The 16,482-nt window shown below is 37.3% G+C and overlaps 1 protein-coding gene across 15 annotated transcripts in view; it reads right to left on the bottom strand.

Moving 5' to 3' along the window:
* The window catches only part of MARK1 (microtubule affinity regulating kinase 1), a 147,417-nt gene extending 134,605 nt beyond the window's left edge, over nucleotides 1–12,812 (bottom strand). For 3 of the 15 annotated variants that reach the window (XM_074309207.1, XM_074309211.1, XM_074309210.1), the window contains exon 1: nucleotides 11,690–12,380. In XM_074309207.1, the coding sequence (XP_074165308.1) occupies nucleotides 11,690–11,740 (51 nt within the window). In that variant the 5' untranslated portion in view covers nucleotides 11,741–12,380. Of the gene's footprint in view, nucleotides 1–11,689; nucleotides 12,393–12,693 lie in introns of those variants that run through there. The other 12 variants (XM_074309201.1, XM_074309203.1, XM_074309214.1 and 9 more) reach the window with 11 other exon arrangements.
* Nucleotides 12,813–16,482: the final 3,670 nt, after the last annotated feature.

Genomic DNA, 16,482 nt, shown 5'->3' with positions numbered 1-16,482 from the left:
TTCTCTCAGAGTTGTAGAATATACAAAAAGAGCTAATGTCTATAAACTTTGAAAAACTTTTTATACTTTGAAAATCATGGGTTTTACAAATCTTGGCTGGCATAATAAAAAGACATTTTTGTACTTAAAAATTTTCAGACTAATTTATGTGAAAATCAAAATGTCAATGAAAGGCAGCATGGTACAGTGAAAAGACCAGGAAATAAAGAATTCTCAGGTCAAATATAAACTCCTCCATACAAATCCTGAGTCTGCCCCTTACTTGTGTAAAAATAGATAAGATTTACCCTTTGGGTCTCAGTTAATCTCTCTTTAAAATGAAAAAGTTGAACTAAAAGTTGAACTCTAAGGTCGTTTTTAGCTCCAAATCTATTACCCTAAACCAACAAACCAATTATTATGGATAAAGGTTATGTAAACATTTACTCAAGACCACACTTGGTACTTTACAAATTACAGCATATTTAATAATATTTCTGGAGATCGAACTATTGAATGTTACATTTCAAAAGTTTAATTGAGGACATAAACTTTAATAAAATTTAAGTCCCTATTAAAAAATAAACTATACACACTTCAAAAGCACATTTTAATTATGTACAAGTTATGTTTTTTTATATTCCTTAAAGGCTTCTGGTTTCATATCTTCACAAAATCTCACATCAATCTCAATATACAAAGCAAAATAGGAATCTCATCTTTAAATTACTAGATGCAATTTAAATGTATTTTTGTTTTGTTTCTCGATTTCTAAAGTTATAATTAAAAAATGAAAACCAACTTTCACTTTAATCTTGATGTCAACACTATGAAAAGAAACCTGATAAAAGTATAAATAAACCAAGAAAAAAATTAAAATAATTCCTCAAAATTTCATATAGAAAACAGAACACTTCAGGTGGTCTTAAGAAATTAGTTCTTTTTAGAATTTCATCAATATAAGACTTTTTAAAGGCCCTTTCTCCTTATTTTAATGCAATTATCACAACTACCCTTTAAGTTTAGTTTAGTAAACCAGTTATTATTTGTGTGTGTGTGTTTATATCTACATACATCCATATAGATATGCATCTATATAGAGTGATATTTTAAGCATTTATTCAACATCCATCATCCTCTACCTTACTATCACCCTATGAGAGGAATGAAAAAAACCAACAAGGTCTCTATCCTCAAAGAATTTATCTATTTAAGACATGTCTAAGACACGAGATGTTAAATAAACTTTAAAAAAAAAAAAGACTTTTGATCAAATGATCTTCTGCTGGACCTATAGCTTATATCTTCTGAGAGTATGGGACAGATTTGTTCTATCATTTTCCTCTTTCCTCCTGGAAAAGCTAAGGAACCTTAACTGGAAAAGGAAACATCTTTGCCAAATGAAGGATTAGGACAAATTCATAGATATGCGCGCGCGCGCGCACACACACACACACACACACACACACACACACACACACTTTCAATACGTATAAAAATACATTTCAAGTGTTCCATGCCAAGTACATTATAATATATGGACATACACATATGATACACGCACATATATACATATATATTAGGGCTCTTACAACTACTAAGTCGTATTATGGACAATTTTACAAGTTATGAATCATTAAAATAAGATGGAAAAAAAGCATGCACAAAGCTGAAGGAGCAATGAAATTATTGATCCACTAGTGCTGCTTAGTACAAAATGATTATTGAAGAAAATGAAGGAAGATAAAGTGGAAGGATAAGGTGTTAGAAGACTTGGGTTCCAGTCTTGTTTTTATTAATAATTTTTGCTGGTTAAGTTACCACCTCTCTGGTTTTCAGTTTCCTTATCTACAAAATAAGGAAGACTATGTGATGTCTGAGGTTCTTTCTTTTTTTTTCCCTTTGTCAAAATAAAGATTTAGAAGAGTTTACAGACAAAAATAAAAGATAAAATAAGCACACCAGGAGAGGCAAATATGAAATAGAGTTGAGCTTATAGTTAGCAAGGGAAAAGACAGTTCTCCAAGGGAAGTAACCAAGAGAAAGGAAGTACTCCATGAGATAAGAGAAAGCCATTATCTAGCATAGTCCAGAGTCAGATAGAGTAAGGAGAATGGCCCCATTTGAGGGAAGACACTCAGAGAGAAAAAGACAGTACCTCATTGTGGCTTAGTCCAGAAGAGAATTTAGCAAAGATCTTCACCTTAAGCAGATCTTTAAGGGAAATGTAGCCTTGGAGGTTGCAAAGGCACAAACTAAAAAGGTAGAATCAACAATCAGTAATTGCGGCCCGGGGTATCCAAATTCTATCCACTAGTCCACACTATTTTTCAGTCTCAGCTTTAAAAGCCTTGATTTAAATTTTATTTTAGTTATAATTTAATATTTCAATACCATTTATTCCTTTTGGAGCAGCCTGGAAGTAAAAAAAAAAAAAAAATCACCAAGTGTTAAACTTAAAGGAAGAGCATATTTAAGTCCTTTTTCTTAAGTTTATTAATAATTGTGTGACCACTTCAATCTATCCTCCACTAAAGCTATCCAACTAATCGTCCTAAAATACAGGAATGATTACATGGCACACAACCCTCTCCCTCATTCAATCAACTCCACTGACTCCTTATAGCCTCCAGGATCAAATAGAAAGTCCTCTATTTGAAATATAGAGCCTTTCATGGCATGACTCCTTCCAATTTTTTCCTTTTCTTATATTTTATTCCCCTTTATGTCCCAGGGAACAATGATCTTCTTTTGCTGTTCCTCATATTCTCACCACTCCATCTCCAACCAATGTTTTCATTGTTCCACATCCAGAATTCTCTCCCTTCTCTTTACCATCTGGCTTCCCTGATTTCTTTCAAGTCTTAATTAAAGTCCCAGTTTCTCCAAGAGGCCTTTTCCAGTCCAACTTAATCTTGGTAACATTCCTCTGATATTACCTTCAATTTATTTTATCTATATATTTTGTTTATAAATAGTTGTTTGCCTACTGTCTCCTCCCTTCTCCTCCCCACCCCCATCAGACCATAGGCTTCTGGAAAGCAGGGAGTGCCTTGTGAGGGTCAAAGTTTTTGCCTTCCTCCCAGTATCTGGCAAAGAGGAGATACTAAGTAAATGCTAACTATCTGACCATGACAAGTTCCTTCACTGGCTGATCCCAAGTATCCATGTTATTAAATTAGGCACAATAATATTTGAAACAACTACTTCACAGGGTTTTCAGGCTCAATTAAAATAACATGTACAATGCTTGCTATTTCAATTCTACTTTTTTTTTTTTTTAAATTCTTGGTAACAAAGTTTCTTACCAAAAAAAAAAAAAAAAAAAAAAAAAAAGATGCTATTTGAGCATAGAGCTATTACTGAAGTGACAAAAGAAGTAACTATTAGTGACAAAATGAGACAAAATATAGATAATAATGCTAAAGATATGGAAAAATCAATGTAGACTACAAGATTGAATAAACCTATGTTTTCAGGATAGAAGAAACACATAATGACTTTCCTAAGGTTTCTATAATTTGATAGTCTCAGAGCTGGACCAAGCAAAACAACCATATTCTCAGCCCAGAACTCTTTCCTACATTCATCATTCTAAAGAAGAGGAAACAGTGAAACCTAAGTAGATGTTACAAATAATCAAGTGGAGTGATACAGTGATAGAAATCTAAATCTAGAGTTGCCCCTATATCACACACAGCATTATAAAATTAAATTAAAAATATGGTGAGAAAAAAGGCTTCAGAAAATATTGGGGCACAAGAGGTAAACAATTTAGAAGTCCTAAGATTTGAAAACTCTTGCCCAATCCATATGTACCTGACTTCATTACTCTATTTCTTGCTGTCTCCCAAGGGGAGCTCTTTGTGATTCATTGGATCACAGGCAATTTCAGATTTGCCAGTTTATTACTAGCTTCTCTAAGTCTGATTACCAATTACCATGGTGATTCATGTTTGGTACTATACTATACTATACTATACTATACTATACTGTAAAGTAGAACTTAATTAAACAATATTTTTTTTTTAAACTAACTGGCACCACCAACAAAATGCAACAGCAAGAGATACAAAGAGAAATTCCATTCCAAACAAATGTTGAGAGTATAAAGTATTTGGGAATCCATCTACCAAAGAATAGTCAGGAATTATATGAGAAAAATTACAAAACACTTGCCACAAAAATAAAGTCAGATTTAAATAATTGGAAAGACATTCAGTGCTCTTGGATAGGCCGAGCGATTATAATAAAGATGACAATACTCCCCAAACTAATCTATTTATTTAGTGCTATACCAATCAGACTCCCAAGAAACTATTTTAATGACCTAGAAAAAAATAACAACAAAATTCATATGGAAGAATAAAAGGTCGAGAATTGCAAGGGAACTAATGAAAAAAAAGTCAGAGGAAGGTGGTCTAAGTGTACCTGATCTAAAGCTATATTATATATAACAGCAGTCACCAAAACCATTTGGTATTGGCTAAGAAATAGACCGGCAGATCAGTGGAACAGATTAGATACAAAGGGCAAAAAAGGGTACATCTATAGCAATCTAATCTTTGACAAACCTAAAGATACCAACATTAGGGATAAAAATTCATTATTTGGAAAAAACTGTTGGGACAACTGGAAATTAGTATGGCAGAAATTAGATATGGATCCACACTTAACACCATATACCAAGATAAGATCAAAATGGGTCCATGATTTAGGCATAAAGAATGAGATAATAAATAGATTAGAGAAACAGAAAATAGTCTACCTCTCAGACCTGTGGAGAAGGAAGGAATTTATGACCAGAGGAGAACTAGAGATCATTATTGGTCACAAAATAGAAGATTTTGATTACATCAAACTAAAAAGTTTCTGTACAAACAATACTAATGCAAACAAGATTAGAAGGGAAGTAACAAATTGGGAAAATATTTTTAAAGTTAAAGGTTCTGACAAAGGTCTCATTTCCAAAATATATAGAGAGAACTGACGCTAATTTATCAAACCATTCTCCAATTGATAAATGGTCAAAGGATATGAACAGACAATTCTCAGATGATGAAATTGAAACTATTTCCACTCATATGAAAGAGTGTTCCAAATCACTACTGATCAGAGAAATGCAAATTAAGACAACTCTGAGATACCACTACACACCTGTCAGATTGGCTAAAATGACAGGAACAAATAATGATGAATGTTGGAGGGGATGTGGGAAAAACTGGGAACACTGATACATTGCTAGTGGAGTTGTGAAAGAATCCAGCCATTCTGGAGAGCAATTTGGAACTATGCCCAAAAAGTTATCAAACTGTGCATACCCTTTGACCCAGCATTGCTGCTATTGGGCTTATATCCCAAAGAAATACTAAAGAGTGGAAAGGGACCTGTATGTGCCAAAATGTTTGTGGCAGCTCTTTTTGTTGTAGCTAGAAACTGGAAGATGAATGGATGTCCATCAATTGGAGAATGGTTGGGTAAATTATGGTATATGAAGGTTATGGAATATTATTGCTCTGTAAGAAATGACCAGCAGGAGGAATACAGAGAGGCTTGGAGAGACTTACATCAACTGATGCTGAGTGAAATGAATAGAACCAGAAGATCACTGTACATTTCAATGCTGTATGAAGATATATTCTGATGGAAGTGGATATCTTCAACATAAAGAAGATCCAACTCACTTCCAGTTGATCAATGATGGACAGAAATAACTACACCCAGAGAAGGAACACTGGGAAGTGAATGTAAATTGTTAGCACTACTGCCTAGCTACCCAGGTTACTTATACCTTCGGAATCTAATACTTAATGTGTAACAAGAAAATGGTATTTACACACATATATTGTATCTAGGTTTTATTGTAACACATGTAAAATGTATGGCATTGCCTGTCATGGGGGGGAGGGAGTGGAGGGAGGGATAATTTGGAAAAATGAATACAAGGGATAATGTTATAAAAAAAATAAAAAAATAAATAAACTAACTGGCACCTCCCAAATTTGTCAAATCAAATTTGACTATACTGACAAGTATTACAAAATCAAAGCATCATCCTCTCTTACAAATTACACAATAAAATATATTATAAATTCACAAACTAGCAAATTATCTGCCAAAATTCCAAACTAGAAATGTCCTAAACAAAGAGAAAAATTAGGAACCTGGGAAATAAAAGAAAATACTTTCCCCTTCTTTTCACAAGAGCAGTAGCCAATTCAAAATGGGATTTACTGAAACACTTCATTTTTCCAGTCACCCCTGTTTATAATCTCAACTCTTCATTCTTACTACCAGCTGCCTGAAGTGATCTAGAATCTATTGTGCATATACCTATATTTATATCTCTGTAAACACACACATACATAATGGAGACATAAGCTTCTTGATGGAAGGGCTATTTTAGTTTTATTTTTGTATTCTTACTTTGCACTTAATTAAATGCTTATTGATGAAGGCTTGGTAGAGGATGAGAAAGTTGAGCTAAATCTCAAAACAGAGTATGATTATTTACATTTGGGGGTTCAGAGGTAAAGAACAGCTCAGACAAAAATATGGATGGGAATTAGTAAAGCATGATGTCTACTTTTATATGGAAATAGCATGGAACATTTTTATTTGTTTTTTAAAATCATTTGGAGGAAAAACAGAAAAGAGGCAACATAGTAGTAAATAGAGAGGTGAATGATGTACAGGTAGTACTGCTATTGAATAATTTTCTACTATGTAATACAGGTACTGAATAAATTACCTCCTCATTTACTTGATCCTTCAGTGGTAAGTTCCATAGAGCAACTATGGATAGAATATACACTGCCAAACAGTCTCCAGAAACCCAATACAAATATAAGTTTTAAAGCTGCTCCAAAAGTATCCCAGTCACAGTTTTCCTAGTCTTGGCTATATGTAAAAAGTGAGTCAGGTCTATAAAATGGGTATTACGAAAAGTTTTTTTTTTAATTTTTTAAATGCTTCAATTTTTTTTTATTTTAAACTAGCAACGTACAATTTTACTAACCCCATAGGAATTGGGATAATTGTTCCTGAATTGACAAACAGAAAAAAAACCCCACAATATTCATTGTAAAAACACCCAACTTAGTAGAGTAAAATAAAATATTCTGCATAGCTAAGTTCTATTATGTGCAACTTTTTAAATTGCTCAATATTAAATGTTTCATCAACTGAGAAATCCATTATGACATAATTGTATTTCATCATCTAGAGAATATGCACATAGGATCTTAAACTAAATATTCTTTGAAAAGTATATATACACTATTCCCAAAAAGAAAAAAATCTCAATTTTATTAGGTTCATAAGGGTGCATATTGTAAAAATCTCACACTCATACATATATCTACAAATATAATTTTTTATGCTGAAAATGTGGCAAAGTGTTCATGCTACTGACCTTAGTCTTCCCAGTGGTTGTGGAGAAAAGGTTTGTTTTTTTTGTTTGTTTGTTTTTTGTTATTGATTTTTCTAATGCTTATTCATATTATAAGAAAATTTCTATGAATTACTTGGAAAAATGCTTTTGTTTCAAGTAAAAACTATTAGTGAAAGGTAAGTTTGATTAATTAAGCCAATATTAACATATTTAGACAAATTAACTTGCTGTTACTATAGGTAAGAAGGAAGTATGTTTACTATCAGTTATTGGGGAACAGAAAATGTAAGACAAGTTTATTTAATAATCCTTATTAATACACCTCACATTCTATAGTGCTTAAGTTACATGTTCTACAGATCCAGCGATTCTGGAGAGCAATTTGGAACTATGCTCAAAAAGTTATCAAACTGTGCATACTCTTGGATCCAGCAGCATTATTAGTGGGCTTATATACCAAAGAGATCTTAAAGGAGGGAAAGGGACCCACATGTGCAAAAATGTTTGTGGCAGCCCTTTTTGTAGTGGCAAAAAACTGGAAACTGAATGGATGCTCAATAATTGGAGAATGGTTGAATAAGTTATGATATATGAATGTTATGGAATATTATTGTTCTGTAAGAAACGAACAACAGGATGATATCAGAGAGGCCTGGAGAGACTTACATGAACTGATGCTAAGTGAAATGAGCAGAACTAAAAGATCATTATACATGACAACAACAAAATTACACAATGATCAATTCTGATGGACATGGCTCTCTTCAACAACAAGATGATTCAAACCTATTCCAATTGTGCAGTGATAAAGAGAGCCATCTATACCCAGAGAGAAGACTGTGGGACCACAACATAGCATTTTCACTCTTTCTGTTGTTGTTCACTTGCATTTTATTTTTGCTTCCTTTTTTTTGTGTGCGGTATGATAATTGCATAAGCATGTATATATTTATTGGATTTAACATATATTTTTACCATGTTTAACGTATATTGGACTACCTGCCATCTAGGGGAGGGCATGGGGAAAGACGAGGAAAATTGGAATACAGGGTTTTGCAAGGGCTAATGATGAAGAATTGTCCATGTATATGCTTTGAAAAATAAAAAACTTTAATTTAAAAAAAAAAAGAGAAAGAAAATGAAAAAAAAAATTATATGTTCTAGTACTGCCCACTAACTGTTTTGGTCTACTGGCCTTGTCTTCCGCACAACTAAACTGTAAGTTCCTAATGGCAAGAATTAATCAAATGGAGAAACCATGGATAGAACCTGTTCTAGAATCCAGAGATCCTGAGTTCAAATTCAGTCTCAGACACTTACTAGCTGTGTGACTCTAGGCAAGTTGCTTAACCCTCTTTTCCCTCAAAAAAAAAAATCATAATAATAATCAACTGACAAGCATCTATTAAGCGTACAATTGTCAAGGTATTGGGGATATAAAGACAAAAAAGAGAGATAGAAACAGACTTGCTCTCAAGCACTTTACATTCTGTGGGGGAAACGTTTGTACATACATTAAATAGATTTAACATATATACAACGTAAATATCATGCCCAACACTATTATTAATCCGTTACTGCTTTCTTATTTGCATGCCATTTATTCTACTTTATAAGTAACCTCTATTATCAGCTGAGACCACTGAAGAAAGCTTATCACATACTTAATCTGAGTATTATATACATAGGTGTATATGTGTAATCTGACTTATCCTCACAAAAAACTTGGAAAGTAGATATAACCCCCATTTTACAGATGAGGAAACTCAGTTGGAGAAAGGTTAAATGATTTGCCCAGGATCACATAGCTAGCAAGTGTCAAAGAAATAATTTGAACTCAGATTATCTTTCCTCCAGTCCAAGTCCATCCATTATGCCACCTAGCAGCCTTCTTGTAAAATACATGTTAGTAGGAGGAGTGAGGGACTAGCAGTTTACTTTTCTTTAATTGAAAACAATTTACTAAGTTTAGGGAATAATCCTAAGGGAATGAATAGTGTGATTTAATATTTAGTAACTTAGTTTAGAGATATGAGAAAATCAGAGAAGTAAGGAAAATCAATTCTATCTAGAATGATGACTTGAAAATCCAGATCAAGAGAACTATTCACAAAAAATATTCACAATTTTCAACTAGATTAATTCCAAATGAGTAATTTTTCAGCACTACTTTTAATCAGAAACCTTTAAGATTTTTTTACATTTCACTCTCTCACTCCAGTAACTCTACAGGCTATGTATGATTCCTCAGACATCACTTATGAATACAATTTTCTCCCCTGTCCTTGACATTGCTGTAGCTATCTCCCATGTCTGGAATATTCCTTCTTCTCTCCTTTGTCACCTGCAATCTCTGGTTTCCTTCATAAATCAGCTGAAAAGCTACCTTAACAGGAGGCCTTTTCTGGTTCCTCATGCTACTACTTACCCCTCCAAGGTTATCTGCTTTGCATACATCTATACATGCAAAATTGACTTCTCCTAAAAATGTGTACTTCTGGAGGGCAGAAACTGCTTCACTTTGTCTTCTCATCCCTGTACCAACCAAAGATATTATGGACCTACAGAGTTTGCAATTATCCTTGACTTAAAGCATATTCATACAATTGGCATTGATTCTTGCTTAATTTTAAAATATTTTTACCATGCCTTTATACATAATACTACATTCTGTACTGATTCTATACTGAGTGACAGACAATGTTGATTCTTTTAAGAAAAATATAGAAAAAATATGCTCAAACGCTAGGAGAAAATCATTATCTTCAAAAGAAAATTAACAGACATAAAAATATTCTACTCATTCTATCTTACCTTCTATTCACAAACATCAATAATGGAGAAGTGTATAAATATTTTGGATGCAGCTATGCTTTACAACTAATCTCTACTAACAAATGAGACCTTTTCCCCTCTATCCTTATGGCTTACTTTGATTTAATACCGACTCTATTATATATAAAGTCACTAATGATGCAATTTCTTAAATCACAATTTTTAATCTATCAGTGGCTCCATAATATTTTTGTTATCCCAGATTTGAATCAAGAACAAAAACTCTTGCGATTCCAGTCACTAACGTGACATCTAAATGTTATTTTGCTGAAATTTCTGCATTGTAACATGTTTACATACTCCAAACGATCAGGCTCTAAAATCTATAATCCTACCCAAGAGCTACAGAAACGAACTTAAATCTCTAATCTCACATCTTTTGTCTAAGAATCTATTAAGTTGTTCAAAATTTAAGAGCTGTGAAGTACCAACTTGTTAACCAGACTATCAAAGCCTCTAGGAAGCAGGTAAGACTTTTTATTCCCCAGAAACAAGCAAAGACTCAAGGAAAAAGCCCCATTTAAATGCCATGATTAGTTTTTGGGTTCTTCTTTCAATAAAAACCTTGAGAGAATATGGATCTTTTTAAGAGACATTACTATTTTAACAAGATTCTTTGGGTTAAGAATTTAAATGCTCTGAGAAGCCTGCATCTTCATAAATATTCCTGAGAGCTGTTTGTAAAAGGCACGGCAGTGACAAACCCTTCTCCTCACTGACCCGCACCCTAGTGACATACTAGAGAAAGAGATATTTAAAGTAGAACCTGCCCAGAATCATCACTACCAACTTGATGAAAAGAAAGCGCTGTTGGCTTTATAAGGCTTTAAAATCTCCTGTCCTAACCCCAGGCCAAAGAAGCTGGGGTTTTTGAAAAATTGGCTGATTTCAGCCCAACAACCCCATTCATAGCTGGGTAAACATAAACGCACAGATAGACACACTTCCCGTGTCCACCTCCGGCTGGACTCGACTCGACTCTTATCCCTTTCCCCGAATAAAAAAGTAGAGATACAATGTTGCAAAAAGCGAAGTCACGGGCGATGGAAAGGGGGCGGAGGAGGGCGAGGAGAGGGTCCGAGAGGGAAGGATGGGGGCGCGCCAGAGAGCGCAGCAGCGGCGGGGTGTGCCACGGGGAAGCCGCGGCTCGTGCGTACAGATGCAGAGGCATAAATAAAGCCGGCCTCCAAGCGCCTTCTTCGCAGGAAGATGAGCCTGCCATCTCCTCCTCCCCCCCGCATTTCCATCGCCCCTTCCACGACTCCATTAATAACGCGGATCCTGCCCCCGGCTCCGAGGGGGGAGGGGACCCATATCCACACACCCCCCCCTCTCCGCCCCCCGGCCCTGAGCTGGGAGGAGGATGAGGACCGCCGGCTCCCGGCTCCAGCAGGCCGGGCCCCAGCCGGGCGGGGGGGTGGGGGGGAAGAGGCGCGGCGGGCGCGGCCCTGGGGGAGGGGGGGGACGTGCCGCTTTACTCACATTCTCCGCGTCCCGCTCGTTCACGGTCGGCAATGGCGTCCGGGCAGACATTTTGTGCGGGCGCGGCGACTGCCGCGGGGTCGCTCCCGGGTCTCGGCCGCCCAGCCAGGGAGGAGGGGAGGCGGGGAGCGCGGGGGGCGGGCCGGACTGGAGGGGGCGGGAAGGCCCCGGTCGGAGGCGGGCGAGGAGCGGGCCGGCCCGCAGTGCGCGGTCCCGAGCGGGCGGGGGAAAGAGAGGACGAGGACGAGGGAGCGAAGGGGGAGAGAACCCGCTTCCCGCGGCGCCGGGAAAGGAGAGCGACGGCGAGGAGCGAGCGGGGAGGGGGGAAGAGGAGGGAGGACGAAAGGAGGAGGGCGGGTGTCAGGAGCGGGGAGGGAGGGGAGGATGGAGAAGGGATGGATGGCAGGTCCCGCTAGGCTCTCCGGGTCATGAGAGATGTTCGAGCCTCAAATCCCAGCAGGCGGGGCGAAGCTTGAGCCCCGAGGAGAGGACAGGACCGGCCCGGGCGGCCAGCACGTCCCGCCGCCGCCGCGTATTCTGCTCCTTCCTCCTCCTCCTGTCGCCACCGTCCCCGCCCCCTGCTCGCTCTCCGCCGGTCTCCTCAGGTGCGCGGCGCCGGGCCGTGCCGGGCATTCAAGCGCACCCGGCCCGAGGCGGCCCCGCCACCCCTTCCCCGCTCCTCCGCTTTCCGGTATCGGACGCTCAGCTCAGCAGTGAGGAGCGACACCGCCGAGCAGCCTCCCCCTGGATCCGGGCTGGCGGGCGCAGCACGCACAGCGAAGAGGCATTTGGCCGCTGCCGCCGCCGGGTGGGCGGGCGCCAGCCGGGGGTGGGGGCGGGGGGGGCGCCTCCATTCATTCCCTCATTAGGCATGCGGAGCCTCCTCCTCTTCCCCCCTCCTCCCTCTCCCACCTCTTACTCCTCCTCCTCCTCTCTTTTCCCCCCCATCGGCCCCTCCTCCTCCTCTCATCAAGTCCACTTCACAGTTTATTTTTGGTCCTTACCCCAATGCAGGGCAAAAAGTAGTCGAGGCACCTCTTGTCCCTTTTGTTCCTTCGGCGTTAAGTGGAATTAAATGACTTTGTGCAAAAGGAATACTTACGGGTCTTTTAAAAAATTAACACAATAACTCTTCCCCCTCCCCCAGCGTTGCTCTATTCTGTTCTCTGTTCATCTTTCACCATTTCTTTCTTTCTCTCCATATTCTTAGTTAAGTGCTGTATTGAGATACGGTATTTACAGATAGTACGTCTCGCCAAACGAGGATGCTCTTCCCCCTCTTTCCTCTCTTCTATTGGAGTATCCCACACACTGCTCCCTATCGCCTCTCCGGATTCTATCATGACTCATTCCATCCTAGACCATCTTAAGAAGTGGACAGAGGAAGAACTGCACAAGGTCTACCAAGAGCCTTCAAAGAGAGATTTTGGCCCTTCAGCGAACTAGGGTGAAAAGATGTAGAATGATTCAAATTTTTCTGGGTTTGGGGTACAGGAAGGAGGTAGCTGACTCACTTAAAATACATACCTTTGTACCTTTGGGGATGTCACAACATTTGCATTTGCCAGTCCCCACTTCCTGGGAAACGATTGTCATTAGAAGCACGTTCAATGAGAGAGGAAGCTTGTCTCCAACTTTTTTTTCACTCTTCATCCAAGTGATTGACCCACTTCAGCCTTCCATTAATCTACTCCTAATTAAATCCCCCGGAGAACACGATGTAGTATCTTCCCCAAGAGTCATACTTCACTGCAGCCATATTTTAGTCTAATCTTAGATTAGTTGATAAGGTTTTCTCACATCTTGCTCTGTTCAGTTTTACCATTTTATTCAGCTATTCCCCATTTTCCTTATTGGCATTTTATCCACTAAGTTATGAATGGGAGTTGAAGCTAAGGGGAAATGAAAATGTTTTATTGAGGAGGATATGTGCTACATGCACACATGTACATATGGAGATGCCTGTACATGAATTCTGAGATCTGTGTGTGGACATATACACATGTGTAAATATATATGTGAGCATACGGCTACTTTAAAAAATGTATTCCCTCAAATGTACCGAGAACTCTAAGATACTGAAAATCTTGACCTTTTCATGCAGTTTATCCAATTTGAAGGAACTATTTGGGTAGGTACTATTTGTAATACTACAAATGTGAAATATTCACTAGAATATACCCAACAAGGCATATTTGGGTAGCATAGGGTTTTCTCCCCCAAACTCATTGAAGGATAGTTCAAATTTGACTCAATCATCTTAACTGGCTAGCCCTAAAAACAGTAAAATAGCAAAGCTCCCAAGGACAAAATGTTTCCATCTTCTATTTACATTTATTTCAAACACTCCCTAAGATCAAGGAGAAGGGACAGTTATTGGTTAATTACTGTTTTAAAAATTATTTTATGTTGAAATCACTCCATTCTCCAACTTACAAAGCAAATGAAAGGGGAATTAGATATTTAAAGTCATTCAACCCCTATAATTAACTGTCACCACATTCCAAACATGAGTTATTTTATGAAACTCCCAAGAAAATATCCTGAATCACAATGTACATCTGAGAACAAGTTTTTTATTAAAACATTTTTACAGCAGCACCTTGTGGGCCCTAAGAAGATTTGGCATTGCCAGACAGAGAGGTCTACATTTAGTCACACTGAGAAAGTTGCCCACGCAAAAAGTTTACCTCCCCCCCCCAAAAAAAAAAGTGGAAATAGTAGGGAAAGTGTGTAATGATCTTAATGACCCAAGGCTCAACTGTATTAGTAGTTTCAGAATTCGTAATAAATTTTAGTGCATGATCAATTCAAGAAAATAATTTTCAAAGGTTCTCCTCATGGTAATCCTGTGACACATACTTTTTTTTTTTTTTTTTTTTTTTTTTTTTTTTTTTTTTTTTTTTTATCTCCTTTGTGCAAATGAGAGAACTGAGAGGCATAGAGTTCCAGTGATTTGTCCAAGCGTACAGAAGCATGCCAGGCTACAAAGCAGACAGCTGGCAGTAGTGGCACTAATTGATATCTTGCACTAGACAAGATTCACTACACAGTACAAGGCAGTAAAGCTAATTACAAGCAGAGCTGGGACTGGAATCCAGGTTTTCAGTTCTCAGTTCCCTAGACCACATGGTTTCACAGACCAATGTGTAAATGTTAAAGTTCATTTGGGTAAATAAGCAGCACTGTACTGCTCATGTTGTTGGCAGTCAGTAAAAGTAAAAGACAGATGATAGCATACAGCTAAAATACAAGTATAGAACAAGCATGTCAGTAACATGTAAAATAGTAATATATTGATACATAAACCTCAAAGTGGGCATGCCTTCCATTATTCTGGCTAACAAATTACTACAAAAACAACTCCATCTGTCCAAAAATCACATCCAAACAAACCTCATTTGCTTCCATGGTTTAGTGCTTGATGTTTAATGAAGCAAAAATGTACGTGTGCATTAAGGGATTAATAATTCATGATTGAGGTGATTTAAAAAAAAACTTATTGAACCTCTTTCCTTTTTGCAGACATGAGTCCTGCCTTCCTTATGTATACAATAGAGTATTCTTAGTTAAATATGTATTACAGTATATCTCAACAAAGTAAGATGCTCTCAATTTTTCTGATGCTATGATGTATCACCCTTATACTTTATATATAGAATATAGTAGATTTCTTGTGTCTATATGAAATTATGACCAAAAATGAATTTTTACTTGCTTTGAGTTGTTGTCTTTTAGTCCATTAACCAAATTCAGTCTGTTCATTTTTAAAACCTCATTTGAGATAATATTATTGCCAGTAACTAATAATTGAAGAAATAAATAAAGATGTATTTTTAAAGATTATATTGGTTAAAAATTCCAGGATTTTTAAAAAATTATTATTTTTATTTCACTGGATTTTGCTATAAGTTCTCCTTGAAAAGGAGGATTTAGTATAAAATTCTTAGAATTTCAAAATTAGAAGGGATATCAGAAGTTATCTAATCCTAGTCATGCAGGAATAGTAAACTCTTATGCACTATCTTCAAGAAGCGTTACTTGAAGTTTTTGCTAGTCTTCTCCAAGATAGGGAAACTCTTTACCCTTCCTGACACAACAAATTCTCCTTCTGAGCAAATAATCAAAAAAAAAAAACAAAACAGTTTTTGTCCCCTCCCCCCTTCATATTCAATTAAAATTTGCCACTTTCTGTAGCTTCCACCCTTTTTATTTCATTCTGCAGATTGACTCTGAGTTGAGGATTTTAGAGATGGAAAGGGGTCCTCAGTTCAAATCAATAAAAATGTCATGCACCTGTTATTTACAAAGCTTTGATAATACAAAAGAGGAAACTGGTATAATTCTTAACCTTCAAGAAGCTCAGAATCTAGTTTGTAAGTGTGATATATACATAAACAATTACAAGTTACAACAAGAAAAGTACCTAGGAGAAATCAAACATAGAGTAAAAAGTATAGAGGCATTTAGATGGTGCATTGTAGTTTGTAAATGTTTGAGGAAGGATTTGAACTCCTTTCAGGACCAGCTAGCATCAGGAAGAGGAGTCCAAACTTACAAAGTCAGTGACTGTAGGAAAGTCATTTAATCTTATTGAGCCTCAATTTTCTCAACTATAAAATGAGAGCATCTGGGACTAAACAATCTCTGAGGTCTCTTCTAGCTCTAAATCTAGGATCCTATAATCTCACAGATGCTTCAACTATGAGAAATCATCTGTATTAGGGGAAGAGGAACAAAAGTAAGATCTCGTGGAAAAGGTATCAATTCAATTGGACCTTGAAAGCAGGAAA

The sequence above is a fragment of the Sminthopsis crassicaudata genome, chromosome 4 (genome assembly GCF_048593235.1).
Source record: "Sminthopsis crassicaudata isolate SCR6 chromosome 4, ASM4859323v1, whole genome shotgun sequence".
In the NCBI taxonomy this organism is placed as follows: domain Eukaryota; kingdom Metazoa; phylum Chordata; class Mammalia; order Dasyuromorphia; family Dasyuridae; genus Sminthopsis; species Sminthopsis crassicaudata.
The sequence above is the reverse complement of the archived record's forward strand: the minus strand, read 5'-3'. Positions and strand labels throughout refer to the sequence as shown.